Raw genomic sequence first — 27,068 nt, 5'->3', positions numbered from 1 at the left:
GGTTTACCTTGGCTCAGAAAATACGAGCCAAGGATCAGCTGGCAGCATCGATCCGTGAAGATGCCTGCCACTTGTTCATCAGATGGTCATCTGATGAACGTCTTGGAGCGTCCACAAGCGTTTGGATGTACTACGAGTGAGTGCGATGGCCTCACTTGTGGTACGGTCGTTAGTACAACTGCACAAGATCACAGTGTGATTACCAATGACATTGTGGAGTCAGCTGCCGGTGGCTGCGCTAATGCACAGGCAGCGCCAAAGGTCCACCACTCGAAGAAGTCGAGCGGATTGAGACATGAATGTACGCCTGGCGGGTGACATTCAAGGAGTATGCCGGTTGCCCCAAAGGGACAACACGATGATCCTAGGTCGAGTAGAGATTCGACCGTAGAGGACCCGACTGTGATAGCGCAATCACACTCGGAAGACGTTGAGGGAATGAGGCCCTACGTACTTGAGTAGAAATCTCTTCAAATACTTAATGTTGAAGTGACTAGACTTCCAATCCCGAGGGATTGATCCCTCAGCAGCCTGTGGATAAATCCCAGGAAGAAACCGAGACATTAAATGTCTTGGTTAATAACGGTTCGAGAGTAGGCGCTTCTACTCTTGATCTGTATGCGCCTCCGAAGTTAACTTCGGAGATAACTCAATTACCAACCCTAGATTCAAAGCGGTTCTTGAGAGATCTGCATTGTGGGAAAATCAAGCAGATCTACGTACTCGTCACAGAGGACGATTACGTAACCGACATTCGGTCAGCGGTAATTTTTGCAGAGAACGAACGGGTTCTTAGCAGCTCATCGATGAACCAAAGTGTCCTCGATGCAAAGACTCGGATTGAGATATATACTACTTAATCCTGGGAGTCACTTAAGACAATCCTTTATACAAGGATTTGATTTAATTCAGTGATGTATTCCCTGAAGCAGTTCCATGCGAGTTGCCTAAGGATAAAGGCATTCGACATGAGATCGAGCTCAAACCGGGCTCGAAGTACTATATCACGAAGCAGTGTCTACAGCCTCGTGAACAAGTACTTGCGATCGATAAATTCTTTATCGATTGATTAAAAGGGGCCCATGTAAGGGAGTCAACCTTTCCACATAGCTCTCCGAGAACTTCTCGTGTTGAAAAACTTCGCAAGCACGTATGTACTTGCGGACAAAGTAATACTGGCGTGGCCAGTAGAAGTCACGACTTATCGTGAGATAGGTCTTCTCACGTTCACAATGACCACTTATTGGTGCATCGTGGCACTCTTACATGATGCGAAAAAGCAAATCATTATGGGGGTGACGACACGAGGTGTGTTGCCAGCAATGGCTGTGTAATATAGCAACCAACCCATTGCGTGTTGTCTATCGATCTGTTGAGGATCTATGCAATTTCGACAATCCTTTTAAGGATTGTTGGGATGGATTTCAAAGAAAATTTATTACCCTTGAAAAAGCCTCATCTTCTTGTTAAGCTCTTCTAACGTCGTCGAGTAGTGTTGACGACAGAACACTTATTGTTGCAACAGTGGCTTTATGCTCACTGTTGATTTGCGCAGCCGGCTAAAAATCAGCCTGGCGCGAAAGGGCATCAGGCGACGACTTTAAGTCGCCTTGGTTTATGCTCGATGGATAAGTTATACTCCGCAAAGAAAAACAACCATCTCGCAAAGAATTGCGAGAAGTGTGGACCCTTTTGCGGCCGTGCGTAAAAACGCATGGTCCGTATGAACAATGAATGTCTACTTCTCATCAGACAACTCCTAAACATAGCCAATGCATATTTCATGCCGATGAATTCTTTGTTATGCACTGGATAGTTGCATTTAGCTCGTTGAAGCTGACGCGATTGATAGCTTTAATGCAATATGACACAGCTTAGCCGAAGAACTTTTGAAGTCCCTTACAAGTTGCATGCAAATCTCAAAAAGTGTATATTCAATGCAAGTGAAATACCAATTTTTGGGTGTATCGTGGATAAACACGGTGTAAGCCCTGATCCGGGTAAGATCAAGGCGATCACCAGCTAGCCTGCATTAGTCATGTAGCTTACGCATAAGCTTTGGAACCTTTCAAACGTGGGTACGATGTACTTAAATTCTCGACGTTCCCTTCATGGCTCTGCTATGAAGTGCTTCATCCCGGGCTCCCCAGCCTGTTCCGGCCGTGTGTTGGCAGTCCGTATATATGCACTTCGTCTTTAAATTCCCCGGAGACGATCACAAGAACTATGGTATTCTTATATTTGTTGATCGTTTCGGCATATGGTACATCTTGCTGCAGCCAGAGGCTGTGCTCGTGTCTTTGTTAGCACGATATTTCATCTCCGTGGGTTACCCTGTGAATTGGTCTCAGACCGATACCCCCGGATCACGGCGGCATTTTGGCAATCTGAGTTCAAATTAGTTCGAACACACTTGAAATGTCAACTTCCGACCATCCTGAAACAGACTGTCACACAGAACGTGCGAATCGTATCCTCGAAGAAATACTTCGCAAAAACGTCCACTCTGTTACGAGTCGGAGCGAGTTCATCCCCGTATACCCTCTTTGTTTGAGGGTGACTCTTATTCAAGGAGGGGACAGATTCGCTCAAGCGAAAATTAGTTAGCTCTTGCTCATCGCGCATTGACTCAACAGTCATGTCGAAGAATACCAATGTTGAATCAATCAATATTGAAATGGACAACCTCAGAAATAGCGATAATGCTAATACTGACTTTGACAACGGTGCTAAAAGACTCCGCATCGAAAACAAATATATTCGTGAGAATAATATTGCTTTTACCAATGAGAAGAATGACATCTCCGCAGTGCGCATCGGGCACACTGAAAAAAAACCGTGTCCGCAGGAGAATTCCTGGTGGCTAGAGAAGCAGTGGTCCGTTTTGCACAGGATTTGATCGCTGATGGGGTGGACCGACATCTGACAGAAATGGAAGAGCAAACATTCTTTCGTTTTTATGCAAACGATCTAGTCCTACTGTCTACGGTAAAGCCACCTTGACATGTAGTGATGAATGTGGGCAGTAAAAAATTACTGCTCCGCCAAGGCAATGCGCACACGATAGAGCTGCCTCGTAGGATGCGTACGCATCCTACGTTATATATTGGACGCCTTCGCCTGTTCCATCAGTACGAGGCTTGTTCCGATTTCAAATCCAACCAATACGGTCTAAGGGATCCACCAAAGCCGGATGATCCCGAGCCAAAGCCGGATAGTCTCGGGACAGAGTCTGTTTCTCACGAATTCGACGTTCAACTGCATCATCTATGAATGAAATTGTTTGACGAGAGGTCACCAGCTACTTTTGAAGGGACTGATGTTTCCGTTCATTCGCCAGTTGATGAACCGCAACTGCGCATGATTTTGCAACTGTTCACGAGAAACACCGTCGACCTTCGTCGCTAACTTGCGACGACGGAATTGTTCGTGATCAACATCCTTCAATAAATACCTGAGGTCGTGACTTAAGTCACCGTGAAGACTCGGGTTCGGCGAATGAGAGTAAACCAGTTTATCCCCCCCCCTCCGCATCATTTGATGGATTCGAGTCCTTTGACGGATTTGAGTGGTGAAAAGCGGTTCCTTCTTAAACGCTTCTTGAAACACCGAGGGGTGAAGGGGGTTCGAACGAGCCGCCTCGCTCGTTAAAGAGGGTATCCAGCCCCGCATGATAGCTGGGAAAAACCTCGCTCCCATCTAATGATGGACGTTCCGGGTCTCGTACGACAGTACGACGAGACCCATTCTCCTCCACGGATGGTCCATCAGAGAACGTGCTTCCTGCCTCGTGAAAGGATTAAAGGTTCTCAATCCCTTCGCGCATCTCACAAGAGACGCGCGCCCCCCAATGAGGGTCTTTAAGGGAGTATGCCTTAAAGACCCTAGAATGGCCTGCACCCTTAAAGCAGCAGGAACAAGGGTCTCCTCATGAGAAGGAGGGTGCACCGACAACGGTCCTTTTTTCGAATCCGTCACGGAAAACATCCAGTCTGTCAGGCCAGACCTCGCGGCCTAGGCTTTGCACACTCTGTACGAATGCTTTTCAAGCTTGGAGAAAGGAGTGTCATCCTTTGCCCGCTTACATGTGTACCACCGATACCGAAAAAAGGCATCGATGAGAATTCCGTGTCGTCCTCTCCAGACTTGTGAAGCCAGAATGAGTCGAATTATCGAAATTTGTAGCGATCACTGATAATACCGGACCAACGAGTTAAGTTGCCCGAAGTAGGTAACCAGGGTTTATTTTTAAAAGCGAACCGCAAAGCATTACAGTCATTCTCCCGTTGGTTCGTGATAACTTTCACGCTGAAACTACTCACGGAGTGATCCTTAGGATCACTCCGTTCCTGGTGATGCATACTAGCACCGCCAAAAGTATGCTAACCAAAGTGACCTTCACGAACATTTCGTTCCTGGTGATACATTCTGACATCACCAGCGATAATATCGTCCATGAAGTCATCACAAGATGACTCCGCACTAAAAGGGTCTGACGAAATGTTATAAAACTTCGTCAGCACCTTTTTGGTTGTGACGTTTGAACCCGTATGTTCAACGGACGCGACCACGGGTGAATCGGAGGCCTTAACAGTTGCCACCGAGTCCGGCGATGACGCCGACTCGTGCCAGGCACCTTTTATTGAGGTAAGTAGTGACGAACTTCACTCAGTAGAAGCATTAGCGCCTACTGAAACATTTGCATCACTAGCAGCTGCACTGAGCCATGCAGCTGCCAGCTTTGCAGCTTTACAGGCTAGGCGCTCAAGTTTCGAAACCATGCGCAATTAAAAGTTGGAATTGAAATAAAACTAACAAGGGGTAATTTACAGAGAGGCATAATAGTACTCTCTGTCACTCTACATCAGTCACTACAGTGACTGTTGTTTGAGGGGACGGGTGATGTAACGGGTGTCCTGTTACATTAAATATTATTTTCTATAAGAGGAATAATAAACATTTTTTTCCAATGAGAGGAAATAAATAAAGAAGTAAAAAATATAGTAAATAATTAATTTTTACTTAAATGTTCCACAGTCAACCAGGGAGAGAAGTAACAACTCCTTATCACTTCGATTTGAAACGTGGCAAGGATAATCTCATCACCAGGAGCAGTAGCAAACAGTGGGAAGCAACTTCGTCAAGAGACCTGCAAAATCTCTTGAAGTTGCTGGACCGGGCGATTCTCACCTGCTAAACTTAAATTAACTAATCAATAGAATGTCAAAAGTAGCGGTTGACAAAACAATACAATATACAAAGTATTGTCAATGTTCCTTTTGACACCGCGAAGTCTTTTTAAGTCTGGAATGCGCAGATAAGACTCCAAGCTATTTTTCCGCCAGCTGACGCAAAAGACACAGCTCCATACCGCTCATCGTCCCACAAAGAGAGTGCTACAAGAAATAGTCATAATGTGTATGCACCCCTACTCTTTGCGACGCGACCACACGAAGAAGGTGACCGACTCCTCTGCCTATCTCGTGACGGCTCTTGCGGCTGGCTTCATTATATTCTCATTTTTTACAGCATTGAACACCGCAACTACAGCATGTATCCTCACCGTGTCTTAGCGCTGGCAACCCTTTTGGCATGCATCGTGAATGGGCCATCGGTGGCCTCCGAGTCGAATAAACCAAATTTTGACACTAACGATAAAGCCGCTTTGAGGCTGCGCAGCAATTCTGCTGCTACAACTAATGCAGACACGGAAGACAGAAGTTTTTGGCGGATCGAGAAGACCATTACTGAGAAGCTTAGAAGCAAGATTGACAAACAAGTTACGCTCATCGACATTTTAAAGAAGCAACCGAACGAAGAAAGCAAAATTATTAGAGACCTCAAAAGACTCGACAAAGAGATCAAGCCGCTTCTAGAGACGTATAAGCACGAGCTAAAAACGATTCGTGAGATAATTCAAGATAAAACGATGAAGCGGGACAGTTTAGCCGACACGCTCGGCGTTCCTAAGGTCGGTCAATTTCTATTTTCGAAACAATATCGTAAGCTGCGCAAAATTTCAAAAGAAATCAAAAAACTTGAGGAACGCGAATCCAAGATGAAAGCAAGCTTTAGACGAAGTTGGTGAATTTGGTAGTTCCTCCGCCCGCATTCCACCCGGTCAATAGGCAGAGGAAACTTTAAAAGGACGAAGTGTTTGTTAACGATCATCGAAGAGAGCGAGACCAATCCGGAGATAAGGGATTTGGCGAAATTTCTTCGTTCTCGGATCTACCTCGCCCTTTAAGAACTTAAGTTGACGAATTACAAGGTCATGGATCAGGAGGTAGAGCAAGGAAGTCGCAAGCATCATAGAAAAGCGCTTAGAGGTTTTGGTTGAATGTTGTGAAGATGCACCGTCGCATTATAGCATCGGTGGTGTCTGCCTGCAACCTTCAAGGAGATGCATTCTATTCTTACACCTGCCGACTAAATTTTATGTACATATACCTTCCTACTTAGTGGCAAGTTTCAATTATTATGTGTTACCATTTTCTCCTTAGTAGGGTAAATGATCGTATTTTCTTGTGCGTGTTGCAGATGATCTTACATATCTGAGAGCTTCTTTTATTATTCTAAAAAAAGAGACGCTCCAGCCGTTATCCAACCGCGAGATTATCTTTATCAATACCAAGAATGGCGCCCCATCGAAAATGCTACAGTAGCTGATCGGAATTTTTTTGCCAGGCGACGCATATTAGTGGGCTTAATTATAATTACGCTTGGGCATCTCCGGGAGTTAAAGCTGATTGTAACGACCATTTTTCTTGTTCCGATTGTTGCGGTCAGGTATTTGTTTTGCGTAAGCTTAGTTCAATAAAGATACATGTGAATGCTCTGTGCAGCGTATTTTAGCCACCATACGTATAATACCTGAACGATGACATCCTTCCTTTATTATGTACGAACAGTTGTCGCAACTATTTCATCCAATTTCTTGCAAAAATCCAGCACACATAACAAAAAATTGCTCAAGCGAGGAAATTGCCGAGAAGTCATTGTGAGCTGAAATATGGGCTGGCCAAATTCAAAACGCCGTTGCCGAACATTTCTTTATTCCAGGAATTGCAAGTATGAAGAACACCACCAGCAGCGGCCAAATTACGTAAGACTTTCTTTGCATATGTAACGGGGTGTATCGTTACATGAATTTAACACTTAAAGGTTGTTAATTAATATATTATCTTAAAGGTAAATAATATTTGGAGAATATCACTTTATATAGTAATGGTCAGAAATCTTATCCATAAATAGGTATATGCCATTTGTATTAATTTATCCCGCAGACTAATCAGCTGTAAACGTAAGCAAAGAGAGAGAGACAAATAAGATTTCAATTGCATGTTTAGTATTAGTTCATAATTAAGTTAGCATTAACAGATAGAAAGAAGAGAAACTTAATTACATTAATAGAGTTTTTATTTAACCCTCTTTAAGGAAGTTGTCTTGAAGAGTAGTCTTCCTCTGCAAGTACTAGTGTACGTGGAGTAACTTGAGGCACCACTCGCAGCTGAAGTAGTGGGAAGTGGACTTGACTGAAGCAGTACAAGACGGCAGTGCCCCGTTATACCTTATAGCACTTTGTAGTTCATCCAAGGACCACATTTCCTTCATCTAACATGGACATGTTAGATGATAGTGGGAATACGCATCACGTTTCGCGTGAATGATACTCCTTCTAAGTGACATGAAAGAAGTGCGGTCGAACGAAGGAGTTCGACCGAAGGTAACGATGCCATCTTGGCCATGCTGTCTAATTTGGACAGAGATGCCCTTCATTCAGCCATCGCCAAGTTCATACAACATGAACTTGACGAGGTGAAGGATAAGGTAGCCTTGCTGTATCAGCAAGGCACCCAACAGGCAAAACTGTTGAGGTTACAGCAGGTACAGACACCTGTACCTGGGAAGACGCATACGCGTCGTTCCGAAACTAAAGATTGATATCTTTAAGTATAATGGATTCTAAAAAAACTCCCTCTTAAGATGGTTTGTCGAGTTGGACGATGCCATAAGGGCATGTCACATCATCGAAGAGCAAATGCAAGTCGCATTCGCTCAACCAAATTTGGCAGGTCGTGCCAAAACTTGGGCATTGGGCCTTAACTTGCGCGACTCGTATGTCTTTTGGTCGCTAAAGGGTTTAAAGCCCGGCTCAAACAGACGTTTAAATCGCCTAAGGATGAGCTCAGAGCTCGATCAGAGCTTCTGAAACTCAAGCAAGGCAAGCGGGATGTTCACGCGCTTATGCCCAGTACATACGACTCTCAGCGAGTTGTATAACAAATAACCCAGTCCATGAACACACGCTGATTACGGTGTTCATGCAAGGTGTTACGGATAGTTCCTTAAAGACCCACTTGTTCCGCTTGGAACTAGATACGCTCGAAGAAGCAAGATCCTTTGTGGAACAGGAGGACTTTAGCTTGAGACAGGCTCAAGCTAGTTCGTCATCGTTTCGTCCTCCAAGACGACACGAGTTATGAGGTCCAGAACCCATGGACCTCTCTTACGTCGAAAGTGAGAGACCTCGCTTTTCGAGCAATAAGCGATTGCAGAAATGCCATCGCTGCCAAAAATTAGGACACTACGCTCATGAGTGTAGTGCCCCACGCCCAGTACCGAAAGGTACTGAACGTAATTTTGGACCGTATGCCAAAAATCGCAACGGTCGCGGGTCCGACGTTGTTGCGAAATCGCAACAGCGAGGCGGACCGCCAAAAAACTGTCGGGGTCAGTAGGGGCGCAACGCCCTACTAATCCAGCAACTTCAAGAGAATTTGCAAATCTCTTGACTAAAGTTGCTCCAGACACACAATCATTATGTGTCTCTGCACCTGGTGATGAGGTATTTCTCATCACCTTGAAGTTAAAAGTGACAAATAATTTGTCACTCAGAGCCCTAGTAGACTGCCGAGCGGCGAATAACTTTCTTCGTCGCCAGTCACTAGAGGGTCCTAAGTTTAAATATGTTGAGCGCGACATCCCTCCAACGAGAATGACGGTGCATCTAACGACAGGCGCATCGATAATAGTAATGAGCCGCGTAGTGAAATTTCACTACACGTTAAAATATATATGGTACGATGATGATTTCATCGTACTGGATTTTGATGACAAATTTGATGTCATTCTAGGTTTACCTTGGATCAAAAAAATATGAGCCTAGAATCTGCTGGCAGCATCGATCCGTAAAGATGCCTGCCACTTGTTCATCAGATGGCGATCTATTGAACGTCTTGGAGCGTCCACAAGCGTGTGGATGTACTACGAGTGAGTGCGATAGCCTCACTTGTGGTACGGTCGTTAGTACAACTGCACATTACTAATCACACTGTGGAGTCAGCTGCCGGCGGCTGTGTGAATGCACAGGCAGCGCCGAAGGTCCACCACTCGAAGAAGTCGAGTGGATTGAGACATAAATGTACGCCTGGGGGTGACATTCAAGGAGTATACCGGTTGCCCCAACGGGACAACACGATGATGCTAGGTCGAGTAGAGAGTCGACCGTAGAGGACCCGACTGTGATAGCGCAATCCCATTCGGAAGACGTTCAGAGAAGAGGTCTTCACGTACTTGAGGAGAAATCTCCTCAAATAGTGGAAGGTACTTGACATCTAGATCCCGAGGGATTAATCCCTCGGCAGCCTGTGGATAAATCCCAGGAAGAAACCGAGACATTAAATGTCTTGGTTAATGATGGATCGAGAGTAGGCGCTTCTACTCTTGATCTGTATGCGCCTCCGAAGTTAACTTCGGAGATAACTCAATTACCAACCCTAGAACCTAAGCGGTTCTTGAGAGATCTGCATTGTGGGAAAATCAAGCAGATCTGCGTACTCGTCACNNGTCGGGGTCAGTAGGGGCGCAACGCCCTACTAATCCAGCAACTTCAAGAGAATTTGCAAATCTCTTGACTAAAGTTGCTCCAGACACACAATCATTATGTGTCTCTGCACCTGGTGATGAGGTATTTCTCATCACCTTGAAGTTAAAAGTGACAAATAATTTGTCACTCAGAGCCCTAGTAGACTGCCGAGCGGCGAATAACTTTCTTCGTCGCCAGTCACTAGAGGGTCCTAAGTTTAAATATGTTGAGCGCGACATCCCTCCAACGAGAATGACGGTGCATCTAACGACAGGCGCATCGATAATAGTAATGAGCCGCGTAGTGAAATTTCACTACACGTTAAAATATATATGGTACGATGATGATTTCATCGTACTGGATTTTGATGACAAATTTGATGTCATTCTAGGTTTACCTTGGATCAAAAAAATATGAGCCTAGAATCTGCTGGCAGCATCGATCCGTAAAGATGCCTGCCACTTGTTCATCAGATGGCGATCTATTGAACGTCTTGGAGCGTCCACAAGCGTGTGGATGTACTACGAGTGAGTGCGATAGCCTCACTTGTGGTACGGTCGTTAGTACAACTGCACATTACTAATCACACTGTGGAGTCAGCTGCCGGCGGCTGTGTGAATGCACAGGCAGCGCCGAAGGTCCACCACTCGAAGAAGTCGAGTGGATTGAGACATAAATGTACGCCTGGGGGTGACATTCAAGGAGTATACCGGTTGCCCCAACGGGACAACACGATGATGCTAGGTCGAGTAGAGAGTCGACCGTAGAGGACCCGACTGTGATAGCGCAATCCCATTCGGAAGACGTTCAGAGAAGAGGTCTTCACGTACTTGAGGAGAAATCTCCTCAAATAGTGGAAGGTACTTGACATCTAGATCCCGAGGGATTAATCCCTCGGCAGCCTGTGGATAAATCCCAGGAAGAAACCGAGACATTAAATGTCTTGGTTAATGATGGATCGAGAGTAGGCGCTTCTACTCTTGATCTGTATGCGCCTCCAAAGTTAACTTCGGAGATAACTCAATTACCAACCCTAGAACCTAAGCGGTTCTGAAGACATCTGCATGGTGGGAAAATCAAGCAGATCTACGTACTCGTCACAGAGGACGATTACGTAACCGACAATCGGTCAGCGGTCATTATTGAAGAGAACGCGGGTTTTCAGCAGCTCATCGATGGACGAAAGTGTCCTCGATTCAAGGACTCGGATTGAGATATATACTACTCAATCCTGGGAGTCACTCAAAACAAATTCTTTATACAAGGATATATTGGAATTCAGGGATGTATTTCTTGAAGCAGATCCATGCGAGTTGCCAAAGGATAAAGGCACTCGACATGAGATGGAGCTCAATCCGGGCTCGAAGTACTGTGTCATGAAACAGTGGCTACTGCCTCGTGAACAAGTACTTGCGATCGATAAATTCTTTACCGATCGAAAGCGGGCCATGTGAGAGAGTCAACCTTTCCACATAGCTCTCCGACCTACTGTGTGCGAAAGGCCACAGGAGGGTGGCGGATAATGCACGCATTCAATAAACTGAATGCTGCGACAGTACCGGCTCAAACGCCGATACCGAGAAAATACGAAATCATAGATGGTATGTGTAAGAGTAGCATCTTTTCGTCTTTGGATCTGATGGATGGGTTCTGTCAAATCCTTATGCGTGAACGTGACATCCCGTACACAGCAGTGAGCACTCCCAGTGGGTGCTTTCAAAATGGCTAGTAATGCCACAGGGGCATAGTAACGCCCCTGCAACATTCAACAAATGCGTAACGAGTCTTTTGAGACCGGTGCGAGAATTCGCACCGAGTTATTTTGACGATGTATTCGTCCATCGACGGAAAGACGGACAAGGGGCGCGTGTTTTCCGATGGACCTTCTGATCCATCAAATCCATTTCGTCATACTGACGGACGAGGCTCTCAACGTCAACAACTATCTTGGAACGAGGCTCCCAGCTGTCATTCGAAGGTGTATAACCGCACCAGCGAACAAGATAACTCGTTCGCTGCCCTATTACATCACGGTGCGTTACAGTACGTTCCACAAGAAGGCGTTGACCACCGTGGGGATCCACCTATGGTTGTGGTGGAGGAGGGAAAATCAGATCCGACCTATGTGTCGGATCTAGAGTCGAAGATCGACAAACTCCACCACTACCTCCATGTATTGGACGAGGGTCTTGATCATGAGCGCGGTAAGCGTCACTCGTTGGAACAGACGGTGCAGACTTACCGGATCGAACGGTTCGGAAGACCGTTCTAAATATGCGTACTCAATGTTGGAGTACGAACGGAAGTATCACGACAAGCTGTCATCAGCTCGTCACGATTTCGAGAAACTTTGTATTCGGCATGAGAATCTTCAGACTCAACATGAAAGTCTGGTTGGCGATTCTTGAAAGGGGTGGTCAGATCCGTCCGCGGAAGAAACAGCGGACTGGTGGTATGGGCGGAGCCGACCAGCGTAAAACGTAGGATGCGTTCACATACTTGGGTAGTAGTTTAGTACTACCCTTATTAGTGACTACATGCTTAGGTAATTTTTATTGTAGACAGAAGTACTAGATAATGAATTTTAAATGAAAGAAGATTTGCTCGTCCATGTTTGTCTGCGTTCCTTTTCTGCCGGTCCACTTTGTTAGCAATGGAATCCTGTTTGAAACGGACTACTGATTCTCGAGCTAACAGAATTTTCTCTGCTGACGGATTTGTTATATATTTCTCAGTGCGCTTTGTGCAAACTGCCATGAAATCTTTCTCTTCTTCAGCGAGGGATTTCTCGCTGGTACTATTTATTATTTGGAAACATAGTCAACACTGTTGCTGAGTTTCTGTCTTTCGATGTCGATTGCTTCGACATCGACATCATTCGTGTCGTTGGTAATTTCTACAAGTGATAAGCATGAGCTAGAGCTGATTCTGCTCGTGGAGTCCCCTCACTTAAATTGGAGGATTCCTCTAATTGGGTGGTATTCGTGGATAGCGGCTGCATGGTAGGCGCATGCACCGAATGTTGATGGCGAATTCGACCATCAATAATAATCGCTCCACTTCAAATACGATTGGATGAAACCTCGAAGCATCTTTCAAAGACGCGATTGACGCATTCTGAATGACCATCCGTCTCTGGAGGATCAGATGTTTACATTGGCAGCCGTGTTCTGAGAGATCGGAACACGGATTGCCAAAACTCCACCGTGAACCGTGAATCTTTATCCGAGACTAGCTCACGGGGGAAATTGTGGAGTCTGAATACCGTGTCGATAAAAACACGGGCACAGCCCGGAGCCCGGAGCCGTGATTGACTCTGGTACTGCAGCAAGATGTACCATCTTGCTATAATATGTCTACAAAAACAAGGATTCTATTACTTTTGTAATCATCTTCAGGAATTCCAAAGACGAAGTCCATAGATACGGACTGCCAACATTCTGCCGGGAGTGGTAGAGGTTGGAGTTGTGCACGGGTTAAAGAGCTAGGCTTCACCCTTTGGCATACCTCGCAAGCACGAATGTACTTGCGCTCGAACTGGTACTGGCAGGGCCCGTAAAAGTCGCGACTTACTGTGAGATTAGTTTTCTCACGTCCACGATGCCCATTTGTTGGTGCATCGTGACACTCATTCATGACGGCAAGCGTAAATCATTGTGAGTAGGGACGACACACGTGGAGTGTCGCCGGCTGTGTAATACAGTAAGCCGTTGTGTGTTGTGTATCGATCGGATGACGATCGATATAAAGCCGGTAAATCTATAAAATATTTATTGGATGGATTCATCAATGATTCATTCAACGCCGAAGATCTGTATCTTCTGTGTAGGCTTTCCTTATGTCATCAAACAAAGTTGATAACGGAACACTCGTAGTGAGTGTTGCAACAGTAAGATTACTTTTACTGTCGGAGTGCACTGCCGACTCGAAATCGGGTCGGCGTGATAACGCGACGACATTAAGTCGTCCTGGTTTATATTTGTCGGAGAAATTATACACCGCGAAGAAGGATAGCCACCTCGCCATTCTTTGCGAGAGGTGTGGGCTGTTCAGGCCGTGCCTATCGACGCATGGTCCGTATATACGATGAACGATCTATCTCCTAGGAGGTAGACGCTAAATTTAACCAGTGCATATTTCATGGCAAGGAAATCCTTGTCATGCACTGGGTAATTGCGTTCAGCTGGTTGCAGCTGACACGACTTGTAACAGACGACGCGCTCCGCGCCGTCTGTATCGTATTCCATTAACGCGCAGCCGATTGCGAAATCGCTGGCGTCACAGACCACATGGAATGGTCTGGCTTGATCTGCAATTGCCAAGATGGGCGATTGCATCAAGCTTCAAATGAAAGCTTACAATCATCGTTCCATAACCATTTCTTGTCTTTTTTCAAGAGACGAGAGAGATGAACTGTCATCTCTGCATAATTGCGAGAGTACTTGTGCAAGTACGCCACTTAACCAAGGAGCTTTTTAAGTCCCTTGACATCGACTGGAACTGGCCAGTCGGTGATTGCCTTGATCTTTTCGGGATCAGCGCCTACGCCGTGTTTACCCGACGATGCACCCAAGAAGTGGTATTTCGCTTGCGGCGAATATACGCCTCTTGAGATTTACGTACAACTTATGCTTTCGCATAAGTGTAAGAGCCTGATGAACGTGAGTTTTATGAACTGCCTAGCGCATGTTAATGGATTGCAAAACGTCAATCGCATCGCGCATCTCGATAGAGATGCGAGCCTTTTCTCAGGGCGAAGACAGGGAATAGACATCCCATTTTGCTCGTTTCGTGTTGTCAACACAACACGGACAGGGATCACTTCACGTGAGGCGCGGAAGTCCTGCCTCACGAGACAAGCGATGCAATTTAAACCTTGCACCGGTTGGAGTTCGTTTCTCAAACTTAACGCGAATCGCATTAAGCCTTTGATGCCAGGCTACGCGTCCGATGTCTTAAACGTTGCGAATAAACGCGCTCCAGGCTTATATCAGCAAGATTATATCTCGCTTGTAGTTGCCACTATACCATCGACGCTTAAGAAAAGCATCGAGATAAAAATCTTCTTTAGCGCGAGAGTTCTACGTGCTGGGACAGGGCCATGTAGCTTTGTCGCAATAAATAAGGGATATTTTATGTGAGAAGTTGCCTCCCCGGACAAGCTAATGACAAGCCGTTCGATCAAAAGCCACCGCTTTTTCTCAGGGGCAAGACGAGACGTTTTATTGTCTACGCCACCCTGAGTGGTACCCACTGAAGCACGGGCACCACAATAACTTTATTGCGATGGCTTACGCCATCGACATCACCACGCACAGATATATGTGTGGGTGACGGCACGAGAGACGGTCCTGGCGATGAGGAATCATCCTCATCGTCGGAACCACAACATGCTATAGTGAACGCTTTTAGCACGTCAATCCGATTGAGCCCCCATCATTCAAAGGCTCATTGTCGGCCGCCTGACGATTAACAGGCGACTCCCCGAGTCGGCGATTTCGTCCGACTCGCATTCGTAGTCGACCTCCATAGAGGGATTACATTCACGTGGTGACTCACCATGTGCACATGCAACATTTAGAGTTGCTGCAGGAAATAACGCTTCTGCAGCAGACAAAACGTCTGCCGCAGTAGACAATAATGCGTCACCCGCGGCTGCATGAACCGCAACCGAAGGCGCCGCACTTTTCGCACACCGCATGGACTTGTTAATCATGCGATAGAATTAAAAATGGTGGTTCTGACTGATCAACATCGTTTTTAATGACGTGGTCTTATAGTGATGACTCTACCCAATGACAGTCAGCGTGATTGTCGTTTAAGGGAGGGGTGATGTAACGGGGTGTATTGTCTTATAAAATTAACACTTAATGGTTATTAATTAAAATATTATATGAAAGGTAGATAAAATTTCGAGAATTTTACTTTTGTAGTAATATTCGAACAGCTTTTCCATTCGCAGATATAGGCCATTATATCTACTTCCTTCGCGCCCAGTCAGCGCTGGACGTGCGCAAAGAGAGACAGATAAGACTCTACTTCATGATTTGTATTCAATTATATTTAAGTTAGTATTAAATAGATAGAAGCAGAAGAACTTAATTAAATAAAATTCAGTCATCGTTTAACCTTCTTTAAAGCAAGTGTTTCAAAGATAGTCTTCCTCTGCACGTACTAGTGTATGCGAAGTGACGTGAGGCACCACTCGCACTGAGGCAGTGCGAAGTGGACTTGTACAGAAGCAGTACAAGTCCGCAGTGCCCCGTTACAGCAAAGGTACGTAACAAATGCTTTATGCATTGTATGCATGTAATCGACTGACTTATTTGGTATTGATTTCCATGCAAGATCGCAAAATATTTCTTCATCGCGGCCTACTTGTAATGGAGCACTTTTCGCTAGCTAATTAAAGCCTTTCTTTGGACGTCGTAAGAAGTCTTAGCTATTTAAGATCAATACTAAGGCCTTAGTATAGGAAAAACTAAAACTGTATTAATATAATAAGGGATCTCTTGATGGTATTCCCTCACCCCTAGAAGATTGGCTAATATTCATCACTAATCATCACTCATCACTCACCCGTGCCGCTCATCCATCAATTGCTTTAAATACGCCTCAGCTCAAACACAATATAATTTGAACTTAGCTTATTAACCACCAAGACTGCGCGATATATCAAAATAAAAAGAGAAGTAATATTTCCTTTCGCAAACTCAGATTTTGGATTGTTGGCGCGCTTTTTTGTGGGATGGTTCTGTGCGTCGACCTTTTAAACAACTGAGTATCAAAGCCTTGATTGCGCCTTCTTTTTGTTCCCAACACGTCTAGTATGTAAAACTACTAATGCGTATCCTTCAGCTAATGCATGTGCAAAAAGAGCATTCTTAGCTTATCAAGGAGGGACTTGCAAACTCAGCTAGTGCAGTCAAATCGTTCATTGTTTGAGATAAATCTATAACTTATTACTTTTGTGAGTATTTGCAATATAAGAGATTGGCTGATTGATTTAGAAACCTAAGAATCTGACTTTGTTTAACCTTTCAAGTAAATTGATTGGTAATGAGTTGAGTGAATATGTTTGGTAGTGAGTTGAGTGGTAGTATTTGTTAAATTGAGTGAACATTGATGTCTGGCTAACGTCAATTTGAGTGTATTTAAGCCAATGAATTAGGGTAGGGGAGTGAGTGAGTTGCCACAACCCTAAAAATAAGAAATCAACGATAATAGGGAGGCGCTAGTGAGCGCTCACTTCTCGCTATTGAGTGCACACCCTAGCTTTTAGAACCCTGTACGTCTCTTCAATTGGTCGATATGGTACTTTAATTTACTCTTTAAGATATCCGTCTTCAAATTCATCCCAAACCTTACAATGGGCATCATAGAATTATCAAAGAGCGCGTATTTACCACCTTCGGTGATGCTCGCGCAGGACGAGGGCTTTGTTTTGTCCTTCAAAACAAAGCGACGTGTAAGGAATAGATAAGACGGTGTCATTTAAGCTGCTGTTCTGAAATGCTTTTAGGCGGGGTAGGCAAAGCAGTTGGCACCTGATGTTCAGCGTTTGCGTGCCACTGCAATTTGTAGCAATTCGTAGCAATGGGTGTGCCTTCTCTTGCCTCATCGCCAGGCGAAAGGTAATGGAAGAGACGCAGGAAAGGACAGTCTAGACAGTGAAAGTAACAGTTAATGTTTACAACACGAACCTTTCGCCGAACCTTCTGCACATCCCAAAAATCGCGGCGTCAATGCAAAACAGCAACAAAGGTCATTCAGCTGTCTATCGCCGTGCTCGAACCCACGCGAATTGTTAGCACCCTACAAAAGATGGGTGTCACGATTTCACCTCGCGACGTAAAAATGTAGCCGGAAAAACATGTAAATGAATTGGAAATGTGGTGGAGTGATATCAAGGAATCTACAAACATCGGTTCTCTGTTTTTACACCTTACACCACTCCACCTCGCTGTACAGCTGTATTTGGCGGAAGGTCTCAGGCCTTGAGTGGTTAATTATCGTAAATGTTTGTTTGAGCCTATCATGACCGATTTTTGAGATTTCCGGCCATTTTTCTTACTGTAAATTTTCGTCGATAAAAACCGCATTTTATTATAGTACCATTTCGACCAATCAATGAGACTTACAGGGCTCTAAATGCTAGGGTCCGCGCTCAATAGCGAAAAGTGAGCGCTCACTAGCGACTCCTTTATAATGTAAAAGGTATTGGCACCCTGTCAAAATATTTGAGTTTATTCCAGAGTGTGCATCGCTACAGCTCCGCCAACTCTAATGCTCGGTCTTCACCATGCGGCTTGCTTCTCTCCTAGAACATATTCATGAGACCCATGAGGAAGCGGAGGAGGCAATCAGAACGTTTGCGTGGCAAGAATGTTATACAACGAAGAGATTACGCACGAAGGACGACAGATACCGAAAATCTTGAAAGGTGTGGCTTGCTTGCGCTCGTGGTGGTGGGTACAGAAGCAAGGGCATAAATATACGCCAAAATTAAAATGTATTCTTTTCTGCTCATGAAAAGTCACTATGCAGCGCCAAATGAATCAAAATGCGAAGCAAGAATGGAGAGTAAGTGTGGTCCTTGCAACACACAACGATGAGGCAACCGATAATCTTGCAGCATTTCCGGAAGCCAGAGCGTTAAACTAGTTGCAGAAGCAGCAGATTTTGAACATTTCAAAAGGTGAAGCACCTCCTCGAATAATTTTAAGCTCTATGGTGCGATCAGATCCTGCTTTTCTGGCCACTGAACAAGATATTTACAGCGTAGAAAACGTGAACGAGAAGAATTTCTCCTTGGGCGTAGCCCTCTTGAAGCGCTACTATACACACTAGAGAAAAAGTGCAATTCGGCATGAATTTGATCGAGAGCAATCGTCGAATAAATTTACACGCCTTTTAATTGCACCAAAGTCTTGTATCTTAACAGATAAGAACGATTCTTCAGAAGGCATTTTATAGTGGATTTGACAAACAAAACCAACAGGTGAGTAAATTGTTTCAAAATGTACTTTATTTGTACTTAGGGCGGACAAATTTCCAGGTGTCAAATGCCACTTCTACATGTCATGGGTGTGGCATGCACAAAACCCAAAGAGATTGCCGCCATCAATTCCATTCTCCGTCAGTAACAACGACAATAGGCCCATCGATTCTGTCTTGAAAAACGTGTGTCATTTGTCAAAGTCCCCTGGCGTAATCGTCCTCTAATAATTCGTGTCGCAAGAATATATAACAAAGGGAATATGACCTCTGATTCTACCTCAAGCAGAGAATATTCTTTGGGTATGGCAAATTGATAATAACGTGCTGACAAATAATAATAACCATTTCTCAAAAGATGAAGACTTAATGTTTTCACAAGTGGTGCGAGCTGTATTACTCAGCCACTGTAATTGAATTCGAAGATAACTGAATGCTCCTCAAGGAATAATATTTGCTATCTACATAAATTGTGCACCAAAAAATATTTTTGCGAGGATAAAAAATTTGAATCATTTTAGGAATGTAGCTACATCTCGCGTTGAAAAATGGATCGCATTCTCAATGGGCGACTTAACAATTTATGAGAAATTAGTACTGGCAGCTCAACAGCAGTGTCAACGAATCAGTGAAAAAGATGTATCGATCGTTCCCACATTGTCGTCCGCCGTGGTAGGAGCTTTTATGCAAATGTGAACAGAAATGTTTTGCATCATGCTGTTAACGAACTAAGCATATCTTCCTAGGGCATTCAGTTCCGTACAGCACTAGCCAATACATATGAATTAACCACATTTTCCTTCCTGTAGGTTTACAAGCAGTCCCAAAAGGCTCAATCAATGGAGTACGATGATGAGTGCACTATAATTTCACAAACACCAAAGGATTGCCGTGCTCCCATACAATCCGAAAGCTGCAAAATATGGAATTAACATTGCAGAAAGATTATTTTCACCAGCACTGGTGGCTTAACAAGCCTCAAAGTCTCACCCTGCACCCTGTGATACTTCTGCAGGAAAAAAAAATCCAGACATAATAGCCAAGTTGCAAGAGCTCCAGGCAACGCAACCCGGAGCACGATCTCAATAACCTCGCATCCATTCCAAGCACAACGATAAGTAATCCGGCCTCAATGACTACACGTGGACGGCCAAAAGGATAAAAAAATACCAAACGCGATCCGTCAGCATTTGAGTACATTGAAAGGACGGGGCAAGGACTACAAAAACAAAGATGCGGGGCCTGTGATCAAGAAGGTCACAGCAAGCGCACGTGTTGTCAAACCAATTATAAATACAAAATCAAGGCCAGCTAGTGCCTTCATTGCGGCAAATCTCCCCGACCTTGCTACTCAGGTTACAGGATTTGGTCTCACGAGAATTGTTTTTTATGCAGGTACCTTGAGATAAACTTTTCTTAGCAAGCAGCTTCTCGCGTAGAAAGCAAAAGCGAAATTTCGATTTGCACCCGCGTTAAATGATGAGTTGTTAGAAAAGCTTCAATGCCAGTATAAATGCTCCGTAGTAAACACGTTGCGTCACGAGCCCTGAGTCCTCTTGAAGAAATATAATGAATTGTTAACAGGCCACACAATAGCAATATACGTACTATTTTTCAATAATCATATCTATATCTTAAAAAATCGTCCACCTCCAAGACTGTATAGGCCGGGTATGTGGCGATATCGAATTATTTACGGGTTTAAGCCGAGGGCTATACCGGCTCCCTAAATAAAATACTATTTTTATCGTAAATAGGTTATATCGTCCAAAACCCATAAATTATGGGTAATATGGCCACCACCAGATAGATCTGGTAATCTACTTAAACGTAAATAAAGTAAGCTTATACTTCAGACATTATTAGTTCAGTAGAATTAAGTGACTATTTGAGTCCAAAAGTCTTCCTCTAACTTAAGGAGCGATGTGCTCCGCTACACCTGGCAAAACTTGTAGTCAATCTACGCTTAAGTTTTTTAAGACTAAGCTTCTGCTGAAAGGATACTTTTCCCGAGCTTTTAGGGGCGATACGTACAGCTTTGAGAAGAGGCTTCAACGCAACGCGTGAAAGGTTCATTCATTTGAGTAATTCTAAATGAGCGCAGAGTAACGTATGAGTTTGACCGTAGGCGGGCCAACCTTTAGCGCTATGCTGTTCGACCAGCATGTTGCTATAGCCGAGTTTATGCAACATGAACTCGATGGAGCACAAGACAAAGTAACTTTGCTACACCAGCAAAGCTTTTAACAAGCAGATCTGAAGTTGAGAGAACAGGGTGCTCAGCAGTTAAAGCTGCCAAGACATCAGTATGTTACATGCTGCTAGCGGGCCGACGCTTTCGCGTCGCTTCGAAAGCACAAAGATCGGAACCTCTGAGTTCAAGGCAGTCGAAGGCGACTCCCTTTTAAGATGGCTCGTCGAATTAGACGACGCTACCTATGCTTCTGCACAGCCGTCGGTAACTAAGTCCACGTCACAATGTTGGACCTTCAACGCTATCGGTGCTTGCGCGTAGCCGTAGGAATCTAATTCCACAGTGTGATGGGTCGTCAAACTGAAGATAAGAGCAGTCGAACCTCAAGGGAGGGGCCACTGTACTCCCACGTATACACCCACACGCTTGTGAACGCTCCAAGAGACAGATATTGTGACGATTAGATGCTGCCAATTTATACATGGCTCGTACTTTCTGAGCCACGGTATCCCAGAATGGCATCAACTCTGTCATCCAAATCCAGTGCGATGAAATCATCATCGTACTTTTAACGTTTATTGGATACCATTTACCCATTTTTTACTCTTACAGATGCGATTGTATAAAATGCGCTCTGTCATCCTCGTTACAGTTATATCGCATAACTAATTTTGAGCCTATGATCTTCTAGCGATTGGCGTATCGAATGAAATTGTTCGATGCCCCACAATCAACTAAGGCGCGAAGAGACAAGTCCTTTGTCACTTCGATTTTTAAGGGGATGAGGTTACCCTCATGACCAGGGGCAGAAATACACAATGATTGTGTTGAGAGAAACTTTAGCAAAAAGGCCTGCAAATTGTCTTGACGTTGCTGGATCAGTAGGGCTCTCGGCACCTACTGACCCCGACCGTTTTTCTTACAATACGCCTCATCGCTGCGATTTCGTGGCGGCGTCGGATCCACGTCTTTCGCAGTACCTAGCCGGAGATCGATCGTTTCACTGAGTGTTTCTACGCACTGAGCGTAGTTCACTACACTTAAAGGAGTAGTGGCCTGTTTTCTTAAACCGGTTGCAATTTTCAATCGTTTGTAACTTGAATAGCGAGGTTTCTAGCTTTCCATATACAAGAGGCCTATTGGTTCTGGACCTCCGTTTTCTGGTCGAGTTTTTCGATGATAAGCACTAGAATGGACGAAAGCCTGTTCCGTTACAGAGATCGCTTGGTATAGCGTCTCTAGTTCAATCCAGAACAGGTGGGCCCTGACAGGACCGTCTGCAAGACCTTTAGCAAACATATTTACCTGTGTTTGTTAATGTATTGGATGAATCACGATACAACTTACAAGGTTTTGTGTATGTTGAGCATAAGCATGAAGTTCATGCTTTAAGAAAACCAGAGGCTCTGCTCGAGCCCTGAATTCGGCACGTAAAGGCTGATAGGTTTACCTGAGCCGGGTCTTAGGGACCTCAGAGACCCAAAGACAAATGGGTCGCGAAGCTTGAGCCCTAGAGCCCAAAAATTGGCACGTCCCGCCAAGTATGAAATGCTAAATATCACTACTTCGCATCGTGATCGATGCAGCGATCTGAATGGCATCTTTGTCGTTGAGGCGAACTTCAATGGTGTCAATGTTCGACGACTCAAAAAGTTGAGTGGATCGAAACAAGGATGCTTGCTTTGAAAAAAACATCCAAGGGAATATAAAAAGCATGTCAATACGAGACTGTGGAAAAGTCCAAGATTGACTGGAGAGTCCATCGTAGAGGAAATTGCTCTGATTGCGTAACTACAGCAAGATGCAGTTGGAGAGATTACTCCTCAAATAAAAATACCGTAATAAGTCCCACAAAACTTTGGGGAATAAGTCCCCACAATTATGAGGGGGTAAGTCCCCAGTTACCTTAAATGGGTTTCAAAGAAGAAACTGAGATATTGAATGCCTTAGTAACAACGATCAAGTCTTGGTGCTTATACTCTTGATAGCGCCTCCTGAAGTAAACTTCGGAGATAACTCAATTGACAACGCTCAAATCGAAGCGGTTCTTGCGCGATCAGCAAAGTGGCAAAGACAAGCAGATCAGCGTGTTTGTCAAGACGGTAAGAACGTGGCCGATGTTCGGTCTGAAGTGGCAAAGACAAGCCCATCTGCGTGTCTGTCAAGACGACAAGTACGTGGCCGATGTTCGGTCTGAAGTGGCAAAGACAAGCCCATCTGCGTGTTTGTCAAGACGACAAGTACGTGGCCGATGTTCGGTCTGCAATAGTATTTTTTAGAACGAACGGGTTTTCAGCAGCTCATCGGTTGACGAAAGTGTCCACAATGAGAAGACTCAGATTGAACGATTAACGTCTCAATCCTGGAGTTGTTGAAAATTGAAAGATACGTTTCATAGTTGGCACCGTATGATTTGCCGAAGGATAATTGCACTCGACACGTAACTAATGTGATACCAGGTTTGAAATGCTGTGTCATGAAGCAGTGGCCAATGTCACGGTTGCCTCGGCACAGACAACGCCTCTAGAGCTAGACCTTAATCACATCGCATCTATTTGAAGCACATCGGTATATAATCCGGCCTCTGTGGCTACACGTGGAGGGTCGAAAGTATTAAAGAGTACCAACGCGATCCGTCAGCATTTGGGTACATTGAATGGACGAAGCAAGGGTCATAAAAACGAATATGAGGGTCTCGCAATCAATAAGGTCCCAACAAGCGCATGTGTCGTCAAACCAAAAATAGTTTTTTTTTAATCTGCGTCGGCAAATGCCGTCATCTCGGCAATCCCCTCGGCCATGCTACTCAGGTTGCAGGAGTTGGTCTCATGAGAACCGCGAAAAATTTTCATGCCGCTTTCTCGAGATAACTTAGCTTAGCAAGCAGCTTTCGCGAATATAGAACGCGAATTTCTAGTCATCAAGCCTTTCTTGAGGTCGTTAAAACAGCATGATGCAGCTTGCGGCGCAACTGTACTGGACATTTTAAAGTCTACCATCTTCACACCTTGCCGTGGGGCCATTGTCACCAATATTGGAAAATAAGCTCATTAGGAGAATATATCATCACGCGAATACTATATGTTGACACCAGTAAGCGATTGGCTGAAATATTACCACATTGTCTGCATTAATTTTAACGCTTGTAATACCAGTCAGCGCGATTTGACTGAAAAGCAATTATTCTTTCATTCTGCCTCATTGATCATGCCAATAGCTCGCATATGCTTGCACTTCCTTAATACGTGCTCATCATGACTTCTTATAGTTTGCCAAGCAGCACTGACACTTACGATTTGGTCTTTCATCATTTGAAGTGCTGCCGTAGCGCAGCTTGAACAAATAAACTGCAAATCGCCTGCAAAATTGATAAATGTTCAGCTGCTCACATAATTATATCTGCCTGCGCATTTGATTTACGAGAAAAAGAAACCTTTTTAAGGTATATACTCTCGGGCTGTAGTTGCCACTTGGCTCTACGAACCCTTGAATCCCTTGAACTAGGATTTTCTTAGCTCTAGGAGCTTTGTACAGCTGACCTTCCATATATATGGTCAATAGAAATACTTCTGGCAATGGGTTTTGCTGCATAGCAGCAATAAGAGTTATAAGCTCCTGGACATAGTCCGCTTGTAACAAGGTGTATAGTTAAGTGAAATTAACACTTGCAGGATGTTTTTAATATATTATTTAAAAGGTAGACAATATTTGAGGAATATTTCTTTACATAGTAACATTCGAAAGCTTATCCATTGGTAGACATTGGCCATTATACTGCTTGCTCCGCGGTCCAGCCAGCACTGGACGTGCGCAAAGAGAGAGACGGATAAGACTTTATTACATGTTTTGTATTTGTATACAATAAAGAGAGTCTCCCTCTGCACGTGCTAGCACTAGACGTTCTAAGATCAAAAGGGGAGCTGAAAGACTGTTCATTGTTTACACGTACCGTGCGTCTTTTCACACGGCCGTAAACAGTCCACGTCTCTCGCAAAGAATGACGAGATGGCTGTCTTACTTCGCGGGAGATACTTTTCGTGGGATATAAATTAGGACAACGTAATGTTGTTGGAGACGCGCTTTCGCGCCGGCCTGCATTTAAGCTGGCTAAGGCAGCGAACAGAGTAGATAAACCCACTGCTGCAACACTCGTTTCAAATGATCCGTCGTCAACATTACTTGGCGACATCATAAAAGCCTATAAATAGGCAAGACTCTTGATGATTTGATGTATCACTTCAGAAATTCATCACAACAATATTTAAAGGAATTGCCAACATTGCACCGATCTTCATTAGATTGACACACAACACGCAATGTTTACTGTATTATATCGCCATGCTGGCGACTCACTTCGTGTCGTCATTCCCACTATTAATGATTTGCAATTGCGCATCATGTCTAAGTGTCACGATGCACCAATAAGTGGACATCGTGGACTTGAAACATAGAAAAAAATTCGTTGGGGCGCTTACCACTGTACTAACGACCAGAGAAATCGATGAAGAATTCGTGCTAGTTCTCACCAAGGCTGTGAGCCTTATTGAGTCGAACAATGGAATCGGAGTTCAATCAGTATTCATTTCCGACCAACCAGTTATGTTATCTCTTTTGGGCATTTTTTGTGAGAAGCAACACGCACCGTATTGCGGTCTTTCTCTCTTGACTGAGTGTGCAGGCGAGCTAACATCTCTTTTGTCACGATATTAATAATCATTTCATTCCTGGTGATGCGCAACAATAGTGACAGCTTTCTCACCAAAATCGGAGCCTTCACAAGATGACTTCAATGTATGGGACGGGTGAACCTAACAGCTTCTCGAACAATTCCTTACTTCATGTGTCAGAATCCACTGGTTTGGCAGTAGCGGCCCCGGGTGATCCGGTGACCTTTACAGATGCTTTTGAGTCTGATTAAACGTCCGACTTACCACTTGCCCCTGCAGCCGAAGTCAACCTTATTTTCGCTCACAGCAGATAACCGAACGCCTGCTGCCTCAAAATTTAGCAGCCGCATATACCCTTGCAGCCGCTAGCCTTAAAGGAGCACTGCATGGTATGATTATCTCAGCGATGAAACAGTGGGAGAGTTTTAAAAACCAAGAAGTGCTCCCTTTCGCTGAGAGACCTAGCAAAATCTCTCTTAGATAATACCAGTCCCTGGCGCGACTGTTGAATAAATAGGGGGATGTTACGGGCTGCTGCAGTCTGTGTAACGGGGCACTGCCGACTTGTACTGCTTCAGTACAAGTCCACTTCGCACTGCTTCAGTGTGAGTGGTGCCTCACGTCACTTCACGCACACTAGTACATACAGCGGAAGACTCTCATTATAACACTTGTTTTGAAGAGGACTAAAAGATAACGTATTTAATATAATTAAGTTCTTCTGTTTTAATCTATTTATTACTAACTTAATTATTAACTAATACAAAACATATAGTAAAGACATATCTGTCTCTCACTTGCACGCGTCCAGCGCTGACTGGACCGCGGAGCAAGTAGATAAATGCCTATATCTACCAATGTATAAGCTTTCCGAATATTACTACGTAAGTAATATTCTCCGAATATTCTCTACCTTTCAAATAATATATATATATATATATAAGTGTTAATTTCATGTAACGATACACCCCGTTACATCCCCCCTCCCTTAAACAACCATCACTCTGATTGTCATTGAATAGAATGGTCACTTTATGACTACTTAAGTGAAAAAGATGTTGTATGGATTGGTTTTCCAATTCTATCGCGTTATTAACGGGTCCATGCGGCTTGCGAATAGTGCAAAACCTTCGGCTGCGGCCCATGCAGCCGTTGAGCGACGCATAATTGTCTCTTGCGGCAGACATTTCGTCTGCCGTAGAATCATCTTCTCTCGCAACACTAATTGTTGCAGGTGCACGTCGTGAGTCACCACGTGAATGCGACCCCCCCCCCTTTGGAGGTCGACTCTGAATGCGAGTCGGGCTAAATGGCCGACTTGAGGAGAACAGAACAGTCGTCT

The 27,068-nt window shown here is 44.4% G+C and overlaps 1 protein-coding gene across 1 annotated transcript; it reads left to right on the top strand.

Annotated features, from left to right (window-relative positions):
* Positions 1–5,551: 5,551 nt before the first annotated feature.
* Positions 5,552–6,088, top strand: CCR75_008369 (uncharacterized protein; the record flags this gene model as incomplete). Its single annotated transcript, XM_067966421.1, has 1 exon — positions 5,552–6,088. The coding sequence occupies one exon, from the start codon at positions 5,552–5,554 to the stop codon at positions 6,086–6,088; it is 537 nt and encodes a 178-aa protein (XP_067821645.1).
* Between the last annotated feature and the right edge of the window lie 20,980 nt (positions 6,089–27,068).

This window comes from Bremia lactucae (genome assembly GCF_004359215.1).
Source record: "Bremia lactucae strain SF5 chromosome Unknown BlacSF5_NotPlaced_19_SHOA01000004.1_2068294bp, whole genome shotgun sequence".
In the NCBI taxonomy this organism is placed as follows: domain Eukaryota; phylum Oomycota; class Peronosporomycetes; order Peronosporales; family Peronosporaceae; genus Bremia; species Bremia lactucae.
This window is presented reverse-complemented; position numbering and strand designations above follow the sequence as displayed.